This window comes from Tursiops truncatus, chromosome 13, assembly GCF_011762595.2.
Source record: "Tursiops truncatus isolate mTurTru1 chromosome 13, mTurTru1.mat.Y, whole genome shotgun sequence".
NCBI classification, from domain to species: Eukaryota; Metazoa; Chordata; class Mammalia; order Artiodactyla; family Delphinidae; genus Tursiops; species Tursiops truncatus.
In genome coordinates this window covers 42172805-42195664 of record NC_047046.1, presented here as the reverse complement: position 1 = coordinate 42195664, position 22860 = coordinate 42172805, and the positions used below count along the sequence as shown (strand labels likewise).

Here is a 22860-nt window from a genome sequence, read left to right as displayed (position 1 = left end):
ATTTTATCTTCCAGGTCACTTTTCCGTTCTTCTGCCTCAGTTATTCTGCTATTGATTCCTTCTAGAGAATTTTAAATTTCATTTATTGTGTTGTTCATCATTGTTTGTTTGCTCTTTAGTTCTTCTAGGTCCTTGTTAAACATTTCTTGTATTTTCTCCATTCTATTTCCAAGATTTTGGATCATCTTTACTATCATCACTCTGAATTCTTTTTCAGGTAGACTGCCTACTTCCTCTTCATTTGTTTGGTCTGGTGGGGTTTTACCTTGCTCCTTCATCTGTCGTGTGTTTCTCTGTCATCTCATTTTGCTTAACTTACTGTGTTGGGGTCTCCTTTTCACAGGCTGCAGGTTGGTAGTTCCTGTTGTTTTTGGTGTCTGCCCCCAGTGGGTAATGTTGGTTCAGTGGGTTGTGTAGGGTCCCTGGTGGAGGGGACTGGTGCCTGTGTTCTGGTGGATGAGGCTGGATCTTGTCTTTCTGGTGGGCAGGTCTGCGTCCGGTGGTGTGTTTTGGGCTGTCTGTGACCTTATTATGATTTTAGGCAGCCTCTCTGCTAATGGGAGGGGTGAGTCCCCGTCTTGCTAGTTGTTTGGCATAGGGTGTCCAGCACTCGAGTGGAGCTGGGTCTTAGCATTGAGATGGAGATCTCTCGGAGAGCTTTCGCCATTTGATATTATGTGGAGCTGGGAGGCCTCTGGTGGACCAATGTCCTGAACTTGGCTCTCTCACCTCAGAGGCACAGGCCTGACACCCGGCTGGAGCACAAAGACCCTGTCAGCCACACAGCTCAGAAGAAAAGGGAGAAAAAAAGAAAGAAAGAAAGAAAAAATGAAATAAAATAAAGTTGTTAAAATAAAAAATTATTAAAATGTAATTTAAAAAAAGGAAAGAAGAAAAAACGGACAGACAGAACCCTAGGACAAATGGTAAAAGCAAAGCTATACAGACAAAATCATACAAAGAAGCATACACATACACACTCACAAAAAGAGAAAAAGGAAAAAAATATATATTTTGTTGCTCTCACAGTCCACCGCCTCAATTCTGGGATGATTCGTTGTCTGTTCAGGTATCCCACAGATGCAGGGTACATAAGTTGATTGTGGAGATTTAATCCGCTGCTCCTGAGGCTACTGGGAGAGATTTCCCTTTCTCTTCTTTTTTTGCACAGCTCCTGGGGTTCAGCTTTGGATTTGGCCCCGCCTCTGCGTGCAGATTGCCTGAAGGCATCTGTTTCTGTTCAGACAGGACGGGGTTAAAGGAGTGGCTGATTAGGGGGCTCTGGCTCACTCAGGCCGCGGGGATGGAGGGGTATGGAATGCGGGGTGAGACTAGACGTTGCAACAGCCTGAGGTGCGCCTGGGTGTTCTCCCGGAGAAGTTGTCTCTGGATCACGGGACCCTGGCAGTGGCCGGCTGCACAGCCTCCTGGGAGGGGAGGTGTGGATAGTGACCTGTGCTTGCACACAGGCTTCTTGGTGGCTGCAACAGCAGCCTTAGCCTTTCATGCCCATCTCTGGTGTCTGCGCTGATAGCGGTGGCTTGCGCCCGTCTCTGGAGCTCGTTTAGGCTGTGCTCTGAATCTCCTCTCGTTGCACACCCCAAAACAATGGTCTCTTGCCTCTTAGGCAGGTCCAGAGTTTTTCCCGGACTCCCTCCTGGCTAGCTGTGGCACACTAGCCCCTTTCAGGCTGTCTTCACGCAGCCAACCCCAGTCCTCTCCCTGGGATCTGACCTCCGAAGCCATAGCCTCAGCTCCCAGCCCCCGTGTGCCCCAGCGGGTGAGCGCACAAGCCTCTCAGGCTGGTGAGTGCCGGCCGGCACCGATCCTCTGTGTGGGAATCTCTCCGCTTTGCTCTCTGCACCCCTGTTGATGTGCTCTCCTCCGAAGCCTCCCAGCTGCCCACCCTCCGTCTCCACCAGTGAAGGTGCTTCCTAGTGTGTGGAAGCTTGTCCTCCTTCACAGCTTCCTCCCAGAGGTGCAGGTCCTGTCCCTATTCTTTTGTCTCTGTTTTTTCTTTTCTCTTTTGCCCTACACAGGTACATGGGGAGTTTCTTGCCATTTGTGAGGTCTGAGGTCTTCTGCCAGCGTTCAGTAGGTGTTCTGTAGGAGTTGTTCCACATGTAGATGTATTTCTGATGTATTTGTGGGGAGGAAAGTGATCTCCACATCTTACTCTTCTGCCATCTTGAAGGTCTCTGAAAAACTATGCACTTTTAACTGGAACAGGAGGATGTTCTGGGCATTAATGTGGACTTGGCATACACAGTGGGTGAAAATGACATGCAAGCTCAGTTCAGTAAAAACAGCCATTGAATTAGAGGTTTGCTGGTGGAAACGGGATTGCAAGTGACATGCTTATCTACACAGAAAACCTCAAGGTAGATAAAAAAAAACAAAACCAAAAAGCCTCCTAGGACCAATGAATGAGTTTAGTAAGGCAACAAGACTCAAGGTCAATACATAGAATAATCGTATTTCTAAATATCATTAAGGTAAAGTCTGAAACTTAAATTTTTAAAAAGCCCGCTTATAATAGCTTTCCCCAAAATGAAATACTTAGGTATCAATCTAACATGTACAGGTATCTGTATGCTGTAAACCACAAGACACAGATGAAAGAAATAAAGGAAAATACAGATAAATAGAGAGACATGCTGCATTCATGGATTGTAAGATTCAACATAGTAAAGATCTCAATTCTCTCCAAATTCATCTACAGATTTAACACAGTTCCAAAAAAAATTTTTTGTGGATATGGATAAGTTGATTGTAAAACTTACATGGAAACCGAAGAAACTAGAAAAGCTAAATCAATTTTTGGGAGAAAAAGGGAACAAAATGGAAAGAATTACACCATGCAGTTTTAAGAATTACTTATATAAGGCTACAGTAATCAAAATTATGTGTTATTGATGAAGGAATCGACACATAGGTTAATGAAACAGAATAGAGAATCGAGAAATAGATCCACATAAATATGGCCGATTTATTTTTGACCAGGGTGGAAAACAATTCAATTGAGAAAGCAGTCATTTCAACAAATGGGGCAATTGAACATTCACATGCAAAAAAATGAATCTTGAACCTCACACCTTATAAAAAATTAACTCAAAATGTCAACTATAAACTTCTAGCAAAAAGCTTAAGGAAAAATCTTTGTAACTTGGGACCCAGAAAAGAATTCTTAGACATGACAGCCAAAGGCAGGTCTATTTTTTTTTAATTGACAAATTTGACTTCACAAAAATTAAACTTTTGCTCTGTAAAGGACACAGTTAAGAGAATGAAAGAACAAACTAATTTTTCTCTACAAGCTATATGCCTTTCTTTTTCTTGCCTTATTGTATCAACAATATAATGTTGAATAGTAGTGAAGAAAGCAGACATCCTTGCCTTTTTCCTAATCTTTGGAAGAAAGCATTCAGACTTTTCACCATTAAGAATGATTTTTAGTGGTAGGGTTTTAACAGCTGCCCTTTATCAGACTGAGAAAGTCCCTTCTATTCCAAGATTGCTGAGAGTTTTATTATTAATGGATGTTGAAATCTGCCAAATGTATTTCTACATCAATTGATATAGTCACATGGTTTTTCCTTCTTAGACTATTAATATGTTAGATTTTACTGACTAATTTTTGAATACTGAACCAGCTTTGCATCCCTGGGGTAAACTCTACTTGGTCAAGATATATTATTATTTTTATGTATCACTGGATTTGATTTGCTAATATTTTGGTGAAGATGTTTACATCTATGTTCATGAAGCATATTGGCCTGTAGTGTTCGTTGGTATGCTGACTAGATCAGAGTCACATATAACAAATGTGTAGCTCAAGAGTGGTAATAAGAATTAAACATAGTAATATGGGGGTGGCTTCCTGAGCTCCTCCCTTTGGCCCTCTGGCCAGAAAGCTGGGGCTTTAGTTACCCCTCTTTGCCACATAGTTCTGTGACTACATCCATGCCTAGGGTCAAGCAGCAAGAAAAAATGGGGGTGGGGAGTGGGGTAAAAGTGAGATGGCAACCTCATGGCTGGTTCAGAAGTCAGTTTGAATTCTCATCTTCTTCCCCAATTTGCCTACTATTTACTTTTCAAAGCCTTCGAATAGCTGCTCCATGCATTCTGTCCATGTTTTATAGCTGGCAGAAACAGTATGGAATGTTTTTACTCCATCTTAACTGAAACTATTAAAAGCTAGTTTAATCAGAATTCTGACAGGAGGCTTCTGTTATATTATATTCCTACTAGCTTTTACTTCATAAAACTTAAGCCTGCTTGCTCACCTATACCAGTAAACTCTCTCAACTTCGTCCAAAAGGACCTAACAGGCTTGGCAGGTTTTCTTTTAAGGGCATCCTCATTCCTTCCTTAATGGCTAATGAAAAAGGCAGAAGTCTTCATCTCCCTTATCATAGTCTCTCTGATATCAAGTAGAAGTCCCCTAAAATTCAAGTCAGTGCCCTAGAAAGCAACAGAGCAATCATGGTTGAAAATTATTTTATCTCTGGTGTTTAGTACTTGTCTCTGTTCCTTAAAAGTATAACTATGGTAGTACTGACTTTAATCAAGAGCCAAACCACATTAACAGATTACCTTAAAAAATCACACAAGCTCTCAGAGGTAAAACTCAGTAGAGGTACTTCTTGATGTTAAGGACATAATTTTTTAAAAAAACAAAAGATATAGAAAAAATGAAAATGAAAACAGAAACCAAAAGCTTATTAGGCAGAATCAGAGGAGTTACATGAAGAATGAATAAGCTAGTGTCCTACAGCTAACTCCCTCAACAAATATAGGGACATATTTAACAAAAAGGGCTAAATTATCTAGATAATTATGACACTGACATAATGGGAAATCCAAAAATGAGTTTCTTTTTCATGCTCAAGGAAGGCAAGATATAGGGGGAAAATGTAGGCACAGAGAGTACAAAAGATGACAGCAGAGCTGTCCTTCATAACAAATGATCCAAAAATATGAAGTAGTGTCACCTTCAGTCTGATTTTGCTACATACTTTCGGAAAGTATAAAGGTATAAAGCAAAGGAAGGAATTGAGAGGTAAATTAATGAGCCTGTGCTCTAGAGCCCTCATGCCACAACTACTGAAGCCCGTGCGCCTAGAGCCCGTGCTCCACAACAAGAGAAGCCACCACAATGAGAAGCATGTGCACCACAACAAAGAGTAGCCCCTGCTCGCTGCAACTAGAAAAAGCCTGCGCGCAGCAATGAAGACTCAACACAGCCAAAAATAAATAAATAAATATTTTAAAAAAAGAATGTCCTGCTTAGATTTCATAATTACAGTTAACATAATCTTAAACCAAAGGAAAAAAGTTTTGGAACAAGTTCCAAAAAAAATCATCTCCCTACCTTACATAAATTCAAGGATACCACAATTCAAACACAGAATCCTTTTTAACCCCTTAAAGACAATTATTAAGCAGGCATTCTACCAAATCAAACAGTCACAGGGTCTGATTAATTTTTCTCCCAACCATTAAGGCTAATGATATCAGGACACTGTCCAGAACACCTGAGATACTTGGCTTGAAGTTTTTTCCTCCACTGATAATTATTTTAATTGTAGTATAGTTGATTTAAAATACTGTGTTACAGTGGTCATTGCAGCTCTATTTATAATAGCCAGGACATGGAAACAACCTAAGTGTCCACTGACAGATGAATGGACAAAGAAGATGTGGCACATATATACAATGGAATATTACTCAGCCGTAAAAAGAAACGAAACTGAGTTATTTGTAGTGAGGTGAATGGACCAAGAGACTGTCATACAGAGTGAAGTAAGTCAGAAGGAGAAAAACAAATACTGTATGCTAACACATATATATGGAATCTAAAAAAAAAAAAAGGTTCTGACGAACCTACGGGAAGGACAGGAATAAAGATGCAGACATAGAAAATGGACTTGAGGACAAGGGGAGGGGGAAGGGTAAGCTGGGACGAAGTGAGAGAGTGACATGGACATATATACACTACCAAATGTAAAAGAGATAGCTAGTGGGAAGCAGCCGTATAGCACAGGGAGATCAGCTTGGTGCTTTGTGACTACCTAGAGGGGTGGGATAGGGAGGGTGGGAGGGAGATGCAAGAGGGAGGAGATACAGGGATATATGTATACATATAGCTGATTCACTTCGTTATACAGCAGAAACTAACACACCATTGTACAGCAATTATACTCCAATAAAGATGTTTAAAAAATAAATAAATAAAATACTGTGTTAGTTTCAGGTGTATAGCAAAGTGGTTCATATATATATATATTTTTTCAGATTATGTTCCATCATAGGTTATTACAAGATACTGAATATTGTTCCCTGTGTTATACAGTAAACCCTTGTTGCCACCTGAGATACTTGGAATCTGAAATGTATACCTGCTGGTCAGCCCTTCTAATCCATCTCTACCTTTCAGGAAAATAGTATATTCCACATAATCTCACTTGAACACTTTTCCCCTTACATGCAAACATAATACCAGGATTTATGTATTATTAAAAAGAAATATAATGTGCTGTATTCATATTAGATTATATAATTTTTTTTCTAGTTCTTACTCTTATATCCTTTTTTTTATTCCCAAACTTCTTTTCATTCCTCTGGAAGGAAAAAAAGAAACCAAAAAAACTGACATATTAGTTTTTGGAAACTGACATACCCATGGGCAATCTCAAGATTATTATATTTAAGAGCTTGATGGCATCTTTCTTAAATGTATCTTAGCTAATGGTTTTAAGCTACTGGTTTTCCCTGTAATACCTCACCTTTCCCTAAATTATGACAGCTCTGTAATACAAGCAGAGATTGTATTGTTACATTCATTTTAAATACAAGGAAACAGGTAAGTTCAAAGAGGTCAAGTAACTTTCCCAAAGTGAAATCTTTCCCAAAGTGAAATCTAGATAATCCACGACTCCTGACTTCTACTTCAATGCTATTTCCTCTATAATACACACCTTTTCTATCAAAAGGATAATACATATCTCAAGACACACAGATCCTATACATCAAAATTAAAGAATGAGTACAACCTTCTGAAGCAGCTCTAAATGAAATGTTATATTTTCTATGTAAGGTTCACCAATCAAGAGATACAACCAATAAAGGTCTCTTGAGAAAATATCCATTAAAAAACCTAGTGTAGCTTTCCTGCTTCCAAAGAGAGAACCTAGTGAATGGTAATTGGATGGTATCTGAACTATGCCAGTTCAAGATGCCAATTCTCAGATTCCCAAATCACAGTATTTTATTGAACTTTCTATGACCATTTAGTCAATGGGAAAACAAAAGTGATAGATTTTAAAGGCCCCCTTCTTTCCCCTCCTAGATTCTAAGTGTGATCTCCAGAACAGTGACAGCAATAGAAAAATCACCGAAAATTTTGTTGGAAATGCAAATTCTCAGACTTCACCCAGGCCTACTGTGTCATAGATTCCTGGGGTGGTACCCAGCAACCTGTGTTTTAACAAGCCCTCCAGATAATTCTTATGCATATCGAAGTTTGAGAACTACTATCTTATTAGACTATCAATGCTTTGAAAACATTGCATTTCTGTTTCTCTGCTATGTATACAAGCTCTTTATAACTTGCCATTTTAAGAACATCTTCTCCATACTACATTAATTTGATTGCACTTTTAATGACAAACTTCAATTTTCCCTGTTCAGTGTTCCATGAGTTTTGGCTCATGCAGAACTAGTATAAAGTTTAAATACAAGTTGCTATAAATTTAATAGTTAGCCTTAACTATCATATTTCACTGACTCCATATCTTTTAAAATTTCATTAAAAAAAATCCCTTGCCCTTTTTGTACCTAAATGATATATCTTCTAATCAGTAATGAGCCTTATGAGTCAGTATTTTATTTATTGTACAATAATGCTTCATGGAGAATTGTATTACTTATAGTTTTTATATCCTATATTTTCTATAAACAAAAATCCAAAGTCCTTCAGGGTACAAGTTTTCTAATCTGTTATGCATTTTAATTATTTAATACTTATTTTTGCCCAGTTTCTACAGGATGCACTGTGGAACTAATGTGCCAGCAGGTACATGTCATGCATTCCTTTTTCTTTCTTCTAATGTCTGATAAAAAATGAAAGTGGGGATGCTAGGAATTGTTAAAAAGAAAGTAAGTGAATTCTTTGTCTCACTCTGCACAGATGGACTAAACTCACATTTCCCAAAGGAGAAAGAAGATATTCAAAGGAAATAAGGGTCACGATATATATAACAAATGTTTAAGGAATCAGGATGTCTGAACTCCAAGGTCAGATGGTTTGCTCTGCAGAACTCTGGATGATGTGGTAAGAAAGGAAAACACTGAAGGCTAGATGGTAATCTAGGACACACAGCACACATTTCAGACAAGTCTGCAGATGCATTAAACAAAAACGTGCCTGCTTGTTTGAAGTCAGAATTTGGCAATTAGTAATCTATTTAAAACCTTTCACACATTGATGGTGAAATGGAAGAATGTCAGTACTTACATTTCAGTAAAAGTATCTAGGGGAAAAAAGCCATCACAATTTAAAAGTGTCCATATTTAAAATATAAACTTACAATACAGAGAGCGAGAACACTTATGACTTTTTTTAAAGGCAAAGATAGAAAACAGGAAAAAGATGGCCCCAAAGTTGGAACTAAAATGTTTGATATCCACAGACATTTTAGCCAGACAACAATGTTTTCAAATAGATGGATAACCTGTCAGATCAATAAGAATAGTATGCAGCAGGAGCTGCTTCAACGGATTCAGACTAGGCTGGAGGCAAACCCAAAGGCAGCCTACTTTCTTAAGTGCCAAGTGAGAATGACAAAATTGGAAGAAGTCAATAGGAAGGATGAAAAGAAATTAGACATCTTTATAAAAACCTGCTCAATTTAACAGTTTGGCTTTACACCAGAATGCAAAGAAGAAATGCATAGACTCTAAATCTGTATTCGAGAGAAGAAAACCCATGGGAGAAATGACCAAGATCAAAACTCTAGTCCTGGGCTTCCCTGGTGGCGCAGTGGTTCAGAGTCCGCCTGCTGACTCAGGGGACACGGGTTCGTGCCGCGGTCCAGGAAGATCCTACATGCCACAGAGTGGCTGGGCCCGTGAGCCATGGCCGCTAAGCCTGCGCGTCCGGAGCCTGTGCTCCGCAAAGGGAGAGGCCACAACAGTGAGAGGCCCGCGTACTGCAAAAAAAAAAAAAACCCCAAAACCCCCCAAAACTCTAGTTCTTAACAGTTGAAAGCAACCATGGATTATAAGACTACGTATGAAGGGGATTCAAGTTGTGATTTAATATTTATACGACAAACATCACTGCTGAAACATTCCTCAGGATCAATAAAGCCTACAACTTCTCTAAACAGTTCTTTGGAGTTCTATATTTGTAAGATACTGTCATTAATCTGTTTCCTACACCCAGCTTGGTAGGTAGGTAGTTACCAGAAAAAGGAAAGCAAAGCAGTTTTATATTGAGCAACAGTAAGGAATCTGTACTAATTTTCACAATCGGACAAAGAAAATTTCCTAAACAGCCAAATACCAAAAAATCACAAACCAAAGCTTTATAGTTTATAGCAGTGTGATAACAATTAGTATATCCCAAATGATAACCTTACAAATTACCATATAAGACAACAATTCAACTCTATATAAAGATAGGGTCAATGATTTTGCAACCAAACAAAATATGGTGTGTTTGATTCTAAATTAGAGCCCCTTAGAATATTAAAGTTATTAAGAACTCTAGGGGGCATGGGGATGGCAAAAATGACAATATTTTACTTTCATCCAACATTTGCAACTAATACAGAGTGGCTCTGTTCTTGGAACTGGGCCAATGTATTTGATTCTTTTTTAAATCAAAGATGATTTAGAATAGGAAGCAACCAGAAAACTTTTGAAATATTTTGGAAGGAAAATATACAGTTTTTTTAATCTTGCTAGGAAAAATAAATAAATGGAGGTGCAAAAACAGCGGGGAAAAAAAAAACAGGTTTGCTACAGCACACCTGCTCTCATTGAGAGGTTTTTTTTTTTTTCTTTTCACATTTGCTCTTAGAATTTTCTTCAAAAAATGCTGTCCACCTATTCATCCTTCAGGGAATAAAAAACACAATTAAAAGAAAAACAAACAAAAGCATTCCATACAAACCTGAAGGAAAAATTAATCTATGATCCAGATGTTTGTGAAGGTATATGAAAGAAAAACAGACAGGATAAGACCTTTAAGGATAAAGCGGTAAGTTTTCTGATATTTATTTTCCAAAAAGTAGGTGGGATTAGAAGTAAGATAAGCATCTATCAGTCCTAAATGAAAACAAAGAGGGACACTCATGATTCAAAGCAACCAATCAATCTATCATCAAGCCAGGCTTGCTGTAAGATTATAGGTACAGTTCTCATGTTAAATTTTTTAGATAATATTTTTAGATAAATTTTCTGGAAATGAGTAACAGAAATTTTTTGTTGTTGAAAAAAATTGGTTCGGTTTCAAATCCTTTTTAATATTCTCCTTTCCCAGTTCTCTTCACCTCAATCCAGAAACCCCTCCATCCAGAGTTCATGTTTTCTTCCTTTTCTATTTTAGTGAAAACACACCACATTGATTGTAAGAATCTTACTAGATTTCCATTTGCTTTGCCTCAGCTCCTACATTAATCCAAACAATAAGGGCCTTTAAAACATTCATAAATAACCTGCTGCTGCTGGCACCTAGAAGCCGAGTGCAGCAATGTTAAGCAACAACAAATTTCATAGTTCAAGAGGCACAGTTAAGGAAAAAGGTTGCTCAGGAAATCACTCTTATTTAGCACAAAGATCCTTAAAAATTGCATGAAATCAGTCAAGTAACTATAGAAACCAATTTCTTCAGCTCCATATCACACGTCTCACACCTCAATTGTCTTTATTATCGTCTGCTGTCAGATCCTTAATCAGAAATGTGAACAGGCTTGATGATTTATTCAGCAGGGAAAAGAATCTGTAGGTCAAGTGAAAAATTTCACACACACACCCATACATACACCATGTCTTCAACCTTAGGTACTTTCATTTCCTTCTGTTCTCAGCAGCTCTGGGGGCAACTCCAGTGAGATCCAATATTAAGGCTCAATTAAAATAAGCTCCAATTAGTGGAGCTTTTTTCTCTGGGGCTAGAAAAGTCAGGAAATGGATATTGGGAAATGTAAAAAGTCAGCTACTGAGAGGAGGCTGCAGACATAAATGAACTTATTTGTTGATTTCTACAGTTGCTATGCAGAGGCCTCTGGGAGTAAAAGCTTAACCAGTCTAAGCTATAAACTAAAACCCCCGCAGCTAAACATGAACTGTGTGAAACAAGGGCTCCATTCCAGAACAGAAAACTGCTGGGCCCAGAAAATTAAAAGCCAGAGGCGTTTTCCATTTAAAACTAAATCCCAGTACCACCTCCCAGCCAAAGAATTATAAGCAGTATCAGATTTACAAAACGAACAATTACCCTGGAAAAATGTAGCCTATTGTACAGTCCCAGATGCTAAATCTCAGAAGTTTCTTTTCTTTCTTTTTTTTTAATCCCACATTATATTCCTCCAAGTGTGCTGCTGTAGTTTACAAAGAGCCATTTCTAGACAGGCCTAAGCCTTGAAAATAAATTTTAAAAAGAGAGCACATAACTCATTGACCTCATTTGAAGTACTGCCCTTGCCTTCAGCAGTTCCTGTCCTTCCCCAAGGCTTCGGCAAATGGTATGCAACAGCAAAATAAACCCTGACCTAATTGCCAGGAGAGAGCTGCCAACCTTCCCTCAAACACAAAGACAAGCATGGTAACTTGAAAGTCCTACCTCTTTGGCTTTCTGCTTTAATCTCAGCTGTTCTGGATCTTCTTTATTGGAACGACTCTATCAAAGGAAAAGAAAATTTTAATAGAAATTACTAGCATCTAAACACCATAGTTGCCGTTAAATATTTAATAAATGACAATTTTCTCTTGTGATTGAAAACCTTAGCTCCAGGGGAAAATGCCTCAATCCAGTCTCGTGCTCTCCCTCCCACCCCCGCCTCCCTCTCATCATCTGGGCTGGCTGCTGCAGTTCTAGCCCGGAGGAAGCTTATAGAGAAAATGATGCTAACAATGTCAGTCAGGTCCAGTTGAGGCATGACGTTGGTCTTGTTGGAACACTAAAAACTGAAAACTGGATGGTAGAGATGAAGGAAAAGAAAAGGATAACTGTTGGCTCAAATGAATGAAAACAATCAACATTGGCTAATCCTTAGGTGAAGCCATTTTGGTAAAAAATATGGTATTTCAAGGACTATTAGAAACAAGAACGTGATGAACTTTGAACCAAATTTCTCTCTCTTCAAAAGTGTAATTTTTTAAAATTAAGAAATACATCCCAATGTTTTCATTAGAGTATCTTATCATCTTTGGGTCCTCTATAGCACTTAACAGAATGCTGTGCCCAAGAAAATGTTCAATAAATGTTTATTGAATGTCACTTTCCATACTGATTCAGTTTAACATTCAAAAGATGAATAATCTTACAGGACTGCTATAAGAAAAGAGCTACATTCTACATGTAATGCTCTGATGGAACCAAAGGTAAGGAAAGAACTATATTTCTGACACTACAGACATTTGTCCACTGAAAAATATGCTGCGGATAGGTGTATTCTTCTTCTTATTCTAATAAAGTTACCTAACTCCTTATAAATCTGAATATTCCATAACATTCAATAGCAGCTAACTAAAGATAGCTAACAAAATAAAAGCAAAAAGTATTTTCCTATTTACCTAGTTTAACTGATAACGTTTTTACTGATTTATCAGTACTTCTGTTAAAGGAAAACACAAGGAAGAAACTGTTTATATCTGAGTGCCTTCTAATTTTAAACACCTTAATTAAATACCTACATAAGATTCTACCGAAAGCTAATACATTTTTTCTTAATTTTGTCTCCAATCTAATAAAACAACTTCACTCTAGCCCAAACTAAGAAAACTCCCTTGTTATTCTACTTATGTTAGGAGAGAATGAGTATATGTGTATTCACATAAAAATACGGGTGTATATGTATGTGTGTATGTATATGTGTGTGTATATAATTTTTGCCACAGTACAAAATGGGCACATTTGGGTATCAAGTCTTTGTCAGTCAACCAATATTTATTGACTATCCATAGTATATATTCTACTCTGTGTGCCTTTGTTCTAGGCCTTGGAGATATAGAAATGAGGTAACAAGACAAAGTCTCTGCCTTCGAGTAACTTACATTTTAAGAAGAGAAAAATAAAATAATTTTATAGAAATTAAACACAGTTGTGAAATGTAAAACATTTATGATGGGGAAAAATAAAAAACAATGACTGATAGTGATAAGTACTATAAATAAAATAAAATAGGATAATGTGATAGAAAGAGGGGTGTACTTCTGTAGCCAGAACGGGATGGAAGACATCTCTGAGGAGTGACAACTGAGTAGAGATCTGAATGACAAGAAAGAGGCAGCCATATAAAGATCTGGGGGAAGAACACTCTTAAGCAGAAGGTGCAGTCACTGCAGAAGCCAAAAAATGGGAATATGGTTGGCATACTTGAGGAAAGAAAGAAGGCTGGTGTGGTTGGAGCATAAAGAAAAGTTGAGAGATAAGGCTGGAGACAATGTGCTGCCTTGTAGGTCATGATGAGGAGTTGGGCTTTGATTCTAGTTGTAAGAAAAAGCCACTGGAGGGTTTGGAGCAAGGTGTGAGATGCCACTGGCAGGACACTTTCGAAAGGTCACTCTGGCTGCCGTACAGACGATGCACTGTATGGGTCCAAGACTGGAGGCACAGGCACACAGAGCAATTAGGAAGCTGTTCTAAAACAACTGCTGTAAATACAAGACTGAGAAAAAGATGAGGGCAACTTGAACCAGCATCATAGAATACGATGATAAATAATTAGATTGAAATACATGTTGGGGGTAGAGCCAACCAGATTTATTGATGGATTGGATATAGGGTGTGAAGTAAAGAGAGGAATCAAGAATGATGCCTAGGATTGTGGCCTAAGTAACTGGAAGGATAGAAAATTCCAACTTCCCGAGAAGGTAAAGACCAGCGCAGATTTGGGGAAAGGGAACTCAGTGTTCAGTTTTAGATGCTTCATTAGTAGCCTAGGATACAAACTTGGAGCACAAAGAAAGGTCACTGTGACTGGAGCAGAATGAGTGAAGAAGGGAGGGACATGAGGAAAGTTCAGAGAGAGAGGTGGGTGCGTTTAAAAATTTGGTAGTAAGTTTGGATTTTATTTTAAGGCAAGAGGAAGTCACTGAAGGATTTTAAGCAACAGAGACACATATGATTTGTTACGAAAACACTATCCTGACAACAGTATGAAAAATGGATTGTAGAAGGAAAAGGACATTAGTTAGAAGACATTATAAAGGTCCAAGGGAAACATGACTCAGATCATCTGAGTGATGACAACAGTGATGAAGAGAAGGTGGATACATTTTGGGAACTGAATAGGAAAGTGAACTGGATGTAGGGAGAGAAAAGAGGAAAAGGAGTTAAAGATGACTCCTAGGTGTTTTTGGCTTGAACATCTGGGTGAATAATGATGTCATTTACTGAGTTAGAAAATCTGTAAGAGTAGAAGGTAAAACTACGAGAAAGTGAGAGCAACTATAATATACTACACCGGATAATAACTAAACAAGTATTTAAAGGTTTATAACCTTGTTTACAGCAGAGTAATTGGGAATAAAATACCAATAAACCACCTCGTTACATTGACTGTGTGCTTGCTTATAATACTCAAGGGCTCGAGAAAGAGCATCTTCCTGTCCCAGCAGCCTTTCCCAGTGCAAGAGGGGTCAGAATGGGGACTGAGACCGTGGGACAGTGAGAAGCTGCACAGTGACAAGGTTGTGGTGCACAAGGTTGTGGAGGTCAAGAATGCAGGGTGATGAAGGGCTGGGGAAGACCCACCAAGGCATGGGCCAGTGGGCATGGCGGCCAGTTACATGGGCAATGAAATGAGGGCAGGGGTAACAGTGGCAGCAGACAGAAGAGTCAGTCAGCATGGTTGCTTGGGAGATTAGTTACATTGATCAAATAAATTGAGAACATAAGTAAATATATCGAGGATAATGAGAGTCAGGTTTCTGACTTCAGAGTAAGTACTTATAAACATGGAAAGGTTAAAGCTAGGAAGAACCCTAAGATATCATGGAGATATTCATATAAATTTATAGTTTTATAATGTATACACACAGTAAAATAGTTATAGATCTATGTTTGTGTGTTTATATAGATATGTGTACATATCACATACCATACATGTTTCCTAGATCTGTCCATTTGACAGGCTCTACATGTAATGACACTCTCTTAGCAATGAGCACACTGTAGGCTCTAATCTTGATTTCTGGATATCATCCTCAACTAAAAAGTATATGGTTCCTTGATGAACTGACTGATTCCAGGGCTGGGAAAGGATGAGTAAAAGCTGGGCCTGGAGTATCTTGTGCCTGAAAGTAAGGACATGCTCAGTGAATGATGGAAACATGATTAAAGGACAGAAGTGCCAGCTGGAAGGGTCTCCCACTCAGGAGCAATTTGAGCAACAAAATAAATAATGATAGTAATGGGTTACAACCTGTTGCATCAAACAGAAATCCACGAGCACATGTTGATATAAATGAATGCATGAATGTATGAATGAATGAATGAGAGAGAGGAAAGCTCTTCCACAAAGCAGAGTACTAATAAACATAGAAGAGATGATGAGAATAAAGAATCGCCATTTGGCAGCCATCACAGAGGTATCTGATTCACAGGTATCATCTATGGATGCTAAAGTTGCTCTGTGGAGTTTGATGAGGTATGGGATATTAGTATAATGCTATAATATCTTCCTACAGAAAACTAATTGATTACAAAGGCGGAAAGGGAAACTTTAAAATGGAGAGAACTGATCAAGGTTGCCTTTTGATAGAATCAGCTGAGAAGAATGAAGCATCATTTCTATGCATTCCCACCAAGAATGCATGACCCAAGTCAAGTTGTAAGGAAACATAAGATGAACCCAGGTTGAGAGTCACCCTACAGAAGGTAAGGCTTGTACTCTTGTACTCCTGAAACTTGTCAAAGACATGAAAGAAAAAGAGTGAGAAAATCTGACTGAAGGAATCTGATGACAACTGAATAGAGACACATTCCTGAATGGGAAAATGGACCATGAAGGAAAAAGAGGCTTGAGATAGCTGGTTAAATCTGAATAGGGTCTGTGGATTAGATGGTAGTGTCATGTTATTCACGTCCTGACTTGGAAGCTTATACAGGAGAATGGCCTTGCTTTCGCAAATACATGCCAGAATGTTTAGGAGTGATGAGACATCATGTCTGAAGCTTGCTTTCAAAAGGTTCAGAGAAAGACTAATTAGAGACAACAGTTCCACAACTTTGTGAATGTACGAGAAACCTCTGAATTCAAAGAAGAAAGAACAAAAGAAAGAGAATAATGATAACGGGAGTGTGCACCTGTGTACCGAAATGATGGAGATGGAGGAAATGCAGTAAAATGTTAAAAATGGGGAACCCCAACTGAAAAGGAGATGTATAGTTCTGGCAACTTTTCTGTAAGTATGAAATCATTTCAAAATAAATGAATTTTTTAAAAAGTGATTAGTATGTGACTAGGAACAAATATTCTAAAAGGGGAGGATTCCAGTAACATTGGAAATCAAAACTGAAGCGTTTAAAACAAAAAATAACACTAGTATCCAACCCTTAAGACTGCTCCCCAAGGCCTACAAAGAAATGTGCAGCAACAAAACGCAAACTATAATGGAACTAGCTCTCACTCCATCTGGCACTAATGGTCCAGGAAAATGCTTAAAGGAGGAAGAAAGAAAATCAATAATAGCCTTACCTGTTCTCTCTTTTAGTATCTCTCTAACCCATTCCTGCTCATCTTCTATTTTGTTTCATATAATCCTAATTATTCCTAATTTTTACCTATAACATTCATGTCCACTTTCCAAATTTTCCTCTCTCAACTTCAACTTGGCACATATTAAATCATATCCCTGAAAAGACCTTGAAAAATTTTAAAACATTTTTACTTGGGGAGGGGGAAGTGGTATGATGCTAGGCACACAGGAATTGAGAATGAGGAGACAAAAGATTATGTCTCATTAAAGTAAATTAACTGAAAGCCACTGTACGACACCATCCTGTGGCTGTGAGAGAATTTATTAGTAATTTCATTTTAAGAAATCCTTCAGAGAAATCTAAAGGCCTAACAAAACCAAGATAGTCAACAAATGATAAAGCCAATTCTGACCTCCTTGCCTGGCCATGTTCACTCATAAATCACATAGGACCTTACCTTGGCTGCTTTAAGTAACATTTCTCTTTCTTCTACATCCTTTCTATGCTTCTCCAGTTGATCTAGCTTTTCAAGAAATTTGAGCTGTGATCTGGTGTCATTAGACAGGATGTAATTTTCACTTGCCTGGGGGAAAAAAAAAGTTTTATGATGATCCTAGGCAACACATTCTACATTAAGTCTTGTTATAAATCAGCTAAAGACAGTAACACAAACATAGGGAACTAAATTTACAGGAGGTAATATGTTTATTTCTGTTAAGCAAACAACAACAAAATAAGAACTTTAATCATCCTTAAAATTTGAGAGGTGATTAAGCATTGAAATTTCAAAGAGCTTTCCTAGTAAGGTTCATCCAGAGGGGAGGAAAAAGGAATTAAGCCAAGCAGATCCTAATAACTGGAAGTAGAAAGCAAGACAGTGCACCCTTTACCTATAATCTAAATCTTTTTATTTAAACTATCGTCCATCTCAGCAGACCTTAATGATTAATTAAATCGTAGGACTGTGAAAGACAAAAAATAAGAAACAATCATCTCACTGAAAAATATACCTAAGATGAAAGTTATCACCCTTGTTTCTATTGTTGAATTGGTCTAACCATGCCAAGTGAAGGCAACTTCTACCAAAATACGACACAAGACAAAATGGCAAACATTAAAATCCTAAACCCTGTTGTAAGAATTTCCTTAAGCTATGGACTTGGGCAGAAACTATAGTCAAAGAAATTAAGTATACAATGTATAAATGAGAGTCATAACAGAGAAATATAATTATTCATCTTCAATGTTCCATAAAATGATAAAATTTACACTGTTTCATTTATTCTGATATTCTACAGTGTAAAACAGTGCTTTACAATCTAAATATTTTGTAATTTTATCTGATATGACCACCTATCTCTCCTCCTTTAATACATGTATGCTTGTTGGGGGTGGGGTGACTTCCTGCCATCTACTCATTTCAGTAATTCAGACATCCAAGCTATAGGAGGGAGACTATAAAATAGGAAAACTGAATGTTTTTAAACGTTTAGTCCAACGGTCAGTGCGTGGCTTGGAAATCTGGGTACAGCACCATTCCCATCTTTGTTTTATCCCATGCTTATGGTTGATTCAATTAACTGGGACTGAGAGATTTCATATGCCCAAGATTCTTTTTAAATTAAATTTTTATTGTTGGTATTTAACTAGATCCAAAGAGTATTACATAGAATAATGAACAAGGATGTATTAGTGCTACTTATTTTACTTTGTGTTTAATACAAAAAGAATTCTCAAATGTTTTTAAAGTTAAATAATACAAGATAGAATATGGAATACATTATAAGCCAACCATACAGGCATAAACATAATAACCAGTGGTTTCTTAAATACTTCATTTTTACCATTTTTGTGTTCATATACCCTGGAGATAATTTACTGACAGGATTTAATTTAAAAGGACAGCAAATGCTAAATTAAAAAGACGCACAGACTTTCTAAATTTGAACCCAATCTCATTTCCATGCTAAGATTCCTTCTCTCTCTTCCAACTCAGTACAACTGCCTCTTGCTTAATGCATCCTTCCTTTACTCTTCCAGTCCTAAACAACTGAGTGTCTTCCCGACTTCTACTGAGTCTCCAACTTTATTTAAATAACAGTACCCCAATCTTATCATGATGCTTCCTGTCTACCCAGCTGGTCTAACTGAAGTCTTCTTGCACCACAGAGTCAGGTGGTTTAGCAGTGAAAATATAAGGACTCAGACCAAACAATAACATCATCAAGTGAATCCCATCTAAAGAAAAGTACTACAGTCCCTTTCAACTGGAAAACATGAAGTTTCTCCACAGCCACTGGCACGTAGAAGACTCTAACATATCTTCAGTGGGAAAAAACCTGGCAGCAAGATCAAAAGCTTTGTATCACATGTGTCACTTTCTACTTGTTTAGTTAAATCTCAGTTTATGGACTATGATTAATTAGAGAATTATGTCTAACCAGGTGAAAGATTATCAAAAGTAGAGGGATTTCAAATGGAAAGAGATGGTGGGATTTTGCTTTTAATAAAAGTAGCTCACTTTTGTGAAATTCATGGAGTAAAATTTCCCATACCGTACAGATAAAAATAAATCCTATCAGGGATGAACTGAAATGTAAGGACAGGGCTCAATCTGTGACACAAAGATTATTACAATCAAAGTCTACAAAATAAGTATATAATTTTGAACTAGATCCAAATATAATTAAATGATTATTATTTCTGTTTAAAGAAGGATGATCGTGTAGCTGCTTTTCTATATGTGCAAATTCACACAGTGGCATTAGCTGTATTAAGGAATAAGTGTGGGGAAAGGCGGACAGGGGAAAATCAATCAGGATAGGCAGTGTCAAGACGGAAGGTTAAGAAGGTGTTAGCTTTAAGCTAAGTTACTGAGTTTCTAAGTGGGGTAGATACTATCCATTTTGCCTGGGGCAACTAAATCCTTGGAATATGTGTTATTGATATACACTAGAAGAACTACTCCACCTGAAGGCTATACATAATAGAGCTTTGGATGGCATTCTGGATAGTAAACATTACTTGGAAAAATTCTATTCCATACTAAATGCACATGCTACATTTTGTATAGAAACTGCCTACTGTAAATGAAAGTGCACTCATGTATATCTGATACAACAGGGTGTTTGAGGCAGGAAAAGGGGAGAATCCAGATGTGAAAAATTATAAGGCTCTTTAAAACGCTACAGTAAAAAGACAAAAAGGAAGACTAATCCCCCCACATCCCAAAAGTGAAGGTAAATTGTAATCAATTTAAATTAGGTTACTGCAAATTCAGGATGCTAATTGTAATCCCCAAGGTAACCACTAAGAAAATATCTAAAAAATACACACACACACACACACACACACACACACACACGTGCAAAGGGAATCAAAACAATATACAACAATGAAAAAAATCAAACAAAAAAGAAGGCAGTAGTAAAGGAATGCCAAAAAAAGCCGTAAAACACACACAAAAACAGAAATAGCAGAAGTTAAGTTTTTCCTTAATCAGTAATTACTTTAAATGTGAATGGATTAAACTCCTCAATCAAAAGGTAGAGACTGACAGAATGGATAAAAAGCAAAATCCAACTATATGCTGTCTACAAGATATTGGCTTTAGATAAAAGCACAAATAGGCTGCAAGTCAAAGGATGGAAAAAAAATATTCCATGCAAATAATAACCAAAAGAAAGCAGGGGTGGTTATACTAATATCAGCCAAGACAGACTTTGTGTCAAAAACTGTTAAAAGAGACAGGACATTATATACTGACAAGAGTGAATTCACCAAGAAGATATAACAAGAAGATATACACACTAGACAACAGAGCCTCCAAATATATGAAGCAAACACTGACAGAACTAAAGAGAAATAGTTTTACAATAGTAGTTGAAGTCTTCAATACCCTACTTTCAATACTGGATTGAATACCTATACAGAATATCAATATAGAAATAGAAGACCTAACACTATAAACCAACTAGATCTAACAGACATATATGAACACTCCTCCCCAACAACAGAATACACATTCTTCTCAAGTGCACATGGAACATTCTCCAAGACAGACCATATGTTAGGCCACAAAACAAGCCTCAATAAATTTAAAATGATTGAATTGTGCTAAGAATATTCTCTGACAACAATGGAATGAAGCTAGAAATCAACAACAGAATGAAAGCTGGAAATTTCACGAATATGTGGAAATTAAACAACATACTCTCAAATAACCAATGAAATAAAGAGATCTCAAGGGAAATTAGAAAATACCTAAGAGATGAATGAAAACAAAAACACAATGTACCAAAACGTATAGAATGCAGCAAAAGCAGTGCTCAGAGAGAATTTTATAGCAATAAATAAATGCCTACATTAAAAGGGTAGATCTTAAATCAGTAACCAACCTTACATCTTCAGGAAACAAAATGAGAAATGAAAGTAGAATCATTACCACTGACCTTACAGAAATAAAAAGGATTATTACAGAATACTATGAACAACTGTATGCCAACAAATTAAATAACCTAGAAGAAATGGACAAATTCCAGAAGCACACAAAAATAAATACTGATAGTAGGGGTTTTTTCAAAGCTTTTTCTGATGATCATATATTTTTAAGTCAGTCCAGTAAATTCTCACAAAGATTTATACAAGTGAGGACCTCAGCAACTATAAATAGTTCTTCCAAAGTTCTAAATGAAGCAGAAAGGAGAGAAAACAGAATGATTTCCTCCAGGAAATTTACCGGTGGTAGAGTGGCTGATCTTCCCTAGATTGCTTTTAACCTATGTGTAGGACATCATGACAATGACCATTCTTGCAAACTGAAAACCTTATAAGGTTACCCATATACCACATTGTACAAAATCTACCTATGAACATTTCTTGATATAGGGGGAAAAGGTTATCTTTTTCAACCCTCATTACCCAATACATTTGTTCTCCATCCAAACCATAATGCAAATAAATCTAATGCTTTCATCTTGATGATGGCAAGTGATTTGGTTCACACTACTAGGGATAAGATAGGCTATTCTTGCATTTAATTTTTTATAAAAGTGGTCAATATAAATAATGAGTGGCACCAATATTAGCACTCAATGCAATCATTTAACTTATTAAAAGGAACAGGAGTGCTAGCAGAGAACGGATCACTGAAGAGAACACAGCTATCCAATACATTATCCCTTCTAACATATCCTCCCTCCCAGTCAAGAGCTTTAGGAGGAGAAGCCTCAGGCAGAACAGATGCAAATTTCAATGTACAGTGACATAGAAGCTTTGGATATCATTTGAAACCCTATTTTATTTGTCATGTAAGCGTATCTAAATAAGGCAAATTAGGAATGAGACTTTTATTTTCTACCAATATGAAATATGTCTCGACCATTTCCTTGAAAAAATATACTTAGAATATGAATCCATATCAAAAAACTACCTTTAACACAACAAAGAAGAGACAGAAGAGTTTGTTCTTCTTTAAGGATTTCCTTTACCTTGTAAGTTGTCATTCGATGCTGAGCGATTGTAGTCAGTTTTTCTAGAAGGCCTCGTAATCGCTCCTGTGTTGCATGGGAGATCAAGTTCACAGCATCAGAGTTAAGTTCTGTAATGTCATGCTTTTTACCTGTGGAAGCAGAGAAAATCCATTACGTGTTTTAGTAGTGGCTGATAATTGAAATAATTAGCACAGCAGGTATTCTGTTCCCCCTGGAAGTCATACCCATTATGAATAAAGGTTTGGAGATTATGATTTTCCTGGTAAAGTCACAACTTCAAAGATCTTAGACATTACATTAATAAAACCTAGCCTGAAGCCTCAGAAAATATAGACATTGTTTCACTTAGCCTCTAGACTCATTCTCCTTGCAAGGTCATTTATAGGACAAAGTTAATAAGAACACAAATCAAGTCTAGTGTTCAGGGAGGAAAAT

General features: G+C 37.3%; 1 protein-coding gene across 4 annotated transcripts in view; it reads right to left on the bottom strand.

The window, feature by feature from the left end:
• The window catches only part of TAF4B (TATA-box binding protein associated factor 4b), a 155344-nt gene that overhangs the window by 76018 nt on the left and 56466 nt on the right, over window positions 1–22860 (bottom strand). For all 4 annotated transcript variants that reach the window (XR_004521555.2, XM_073790632.1, XM_019930473.3 and 1 more), the window contains 3 exons: window positions 22423–22553; window positions 17391–17516; window positions 11852–11908 (listed from right to left, as the gene is read on the bottom strand). Coding sequence is in view for 3 of the 4 variants with exons in the window: in XM_073790632.1 (XP_073646733.1) it covers window positions 11852–11908; window positions 17391–17516; window positions 22423–22553 (314 nt within the window). In the remaining variant the exon portion in view is untranslated. The remainder of the gene's footprint in view (window positions 1–11851; window positions 11909–17390; window positions 17517–22422; window positions 22554–22860) is intronic.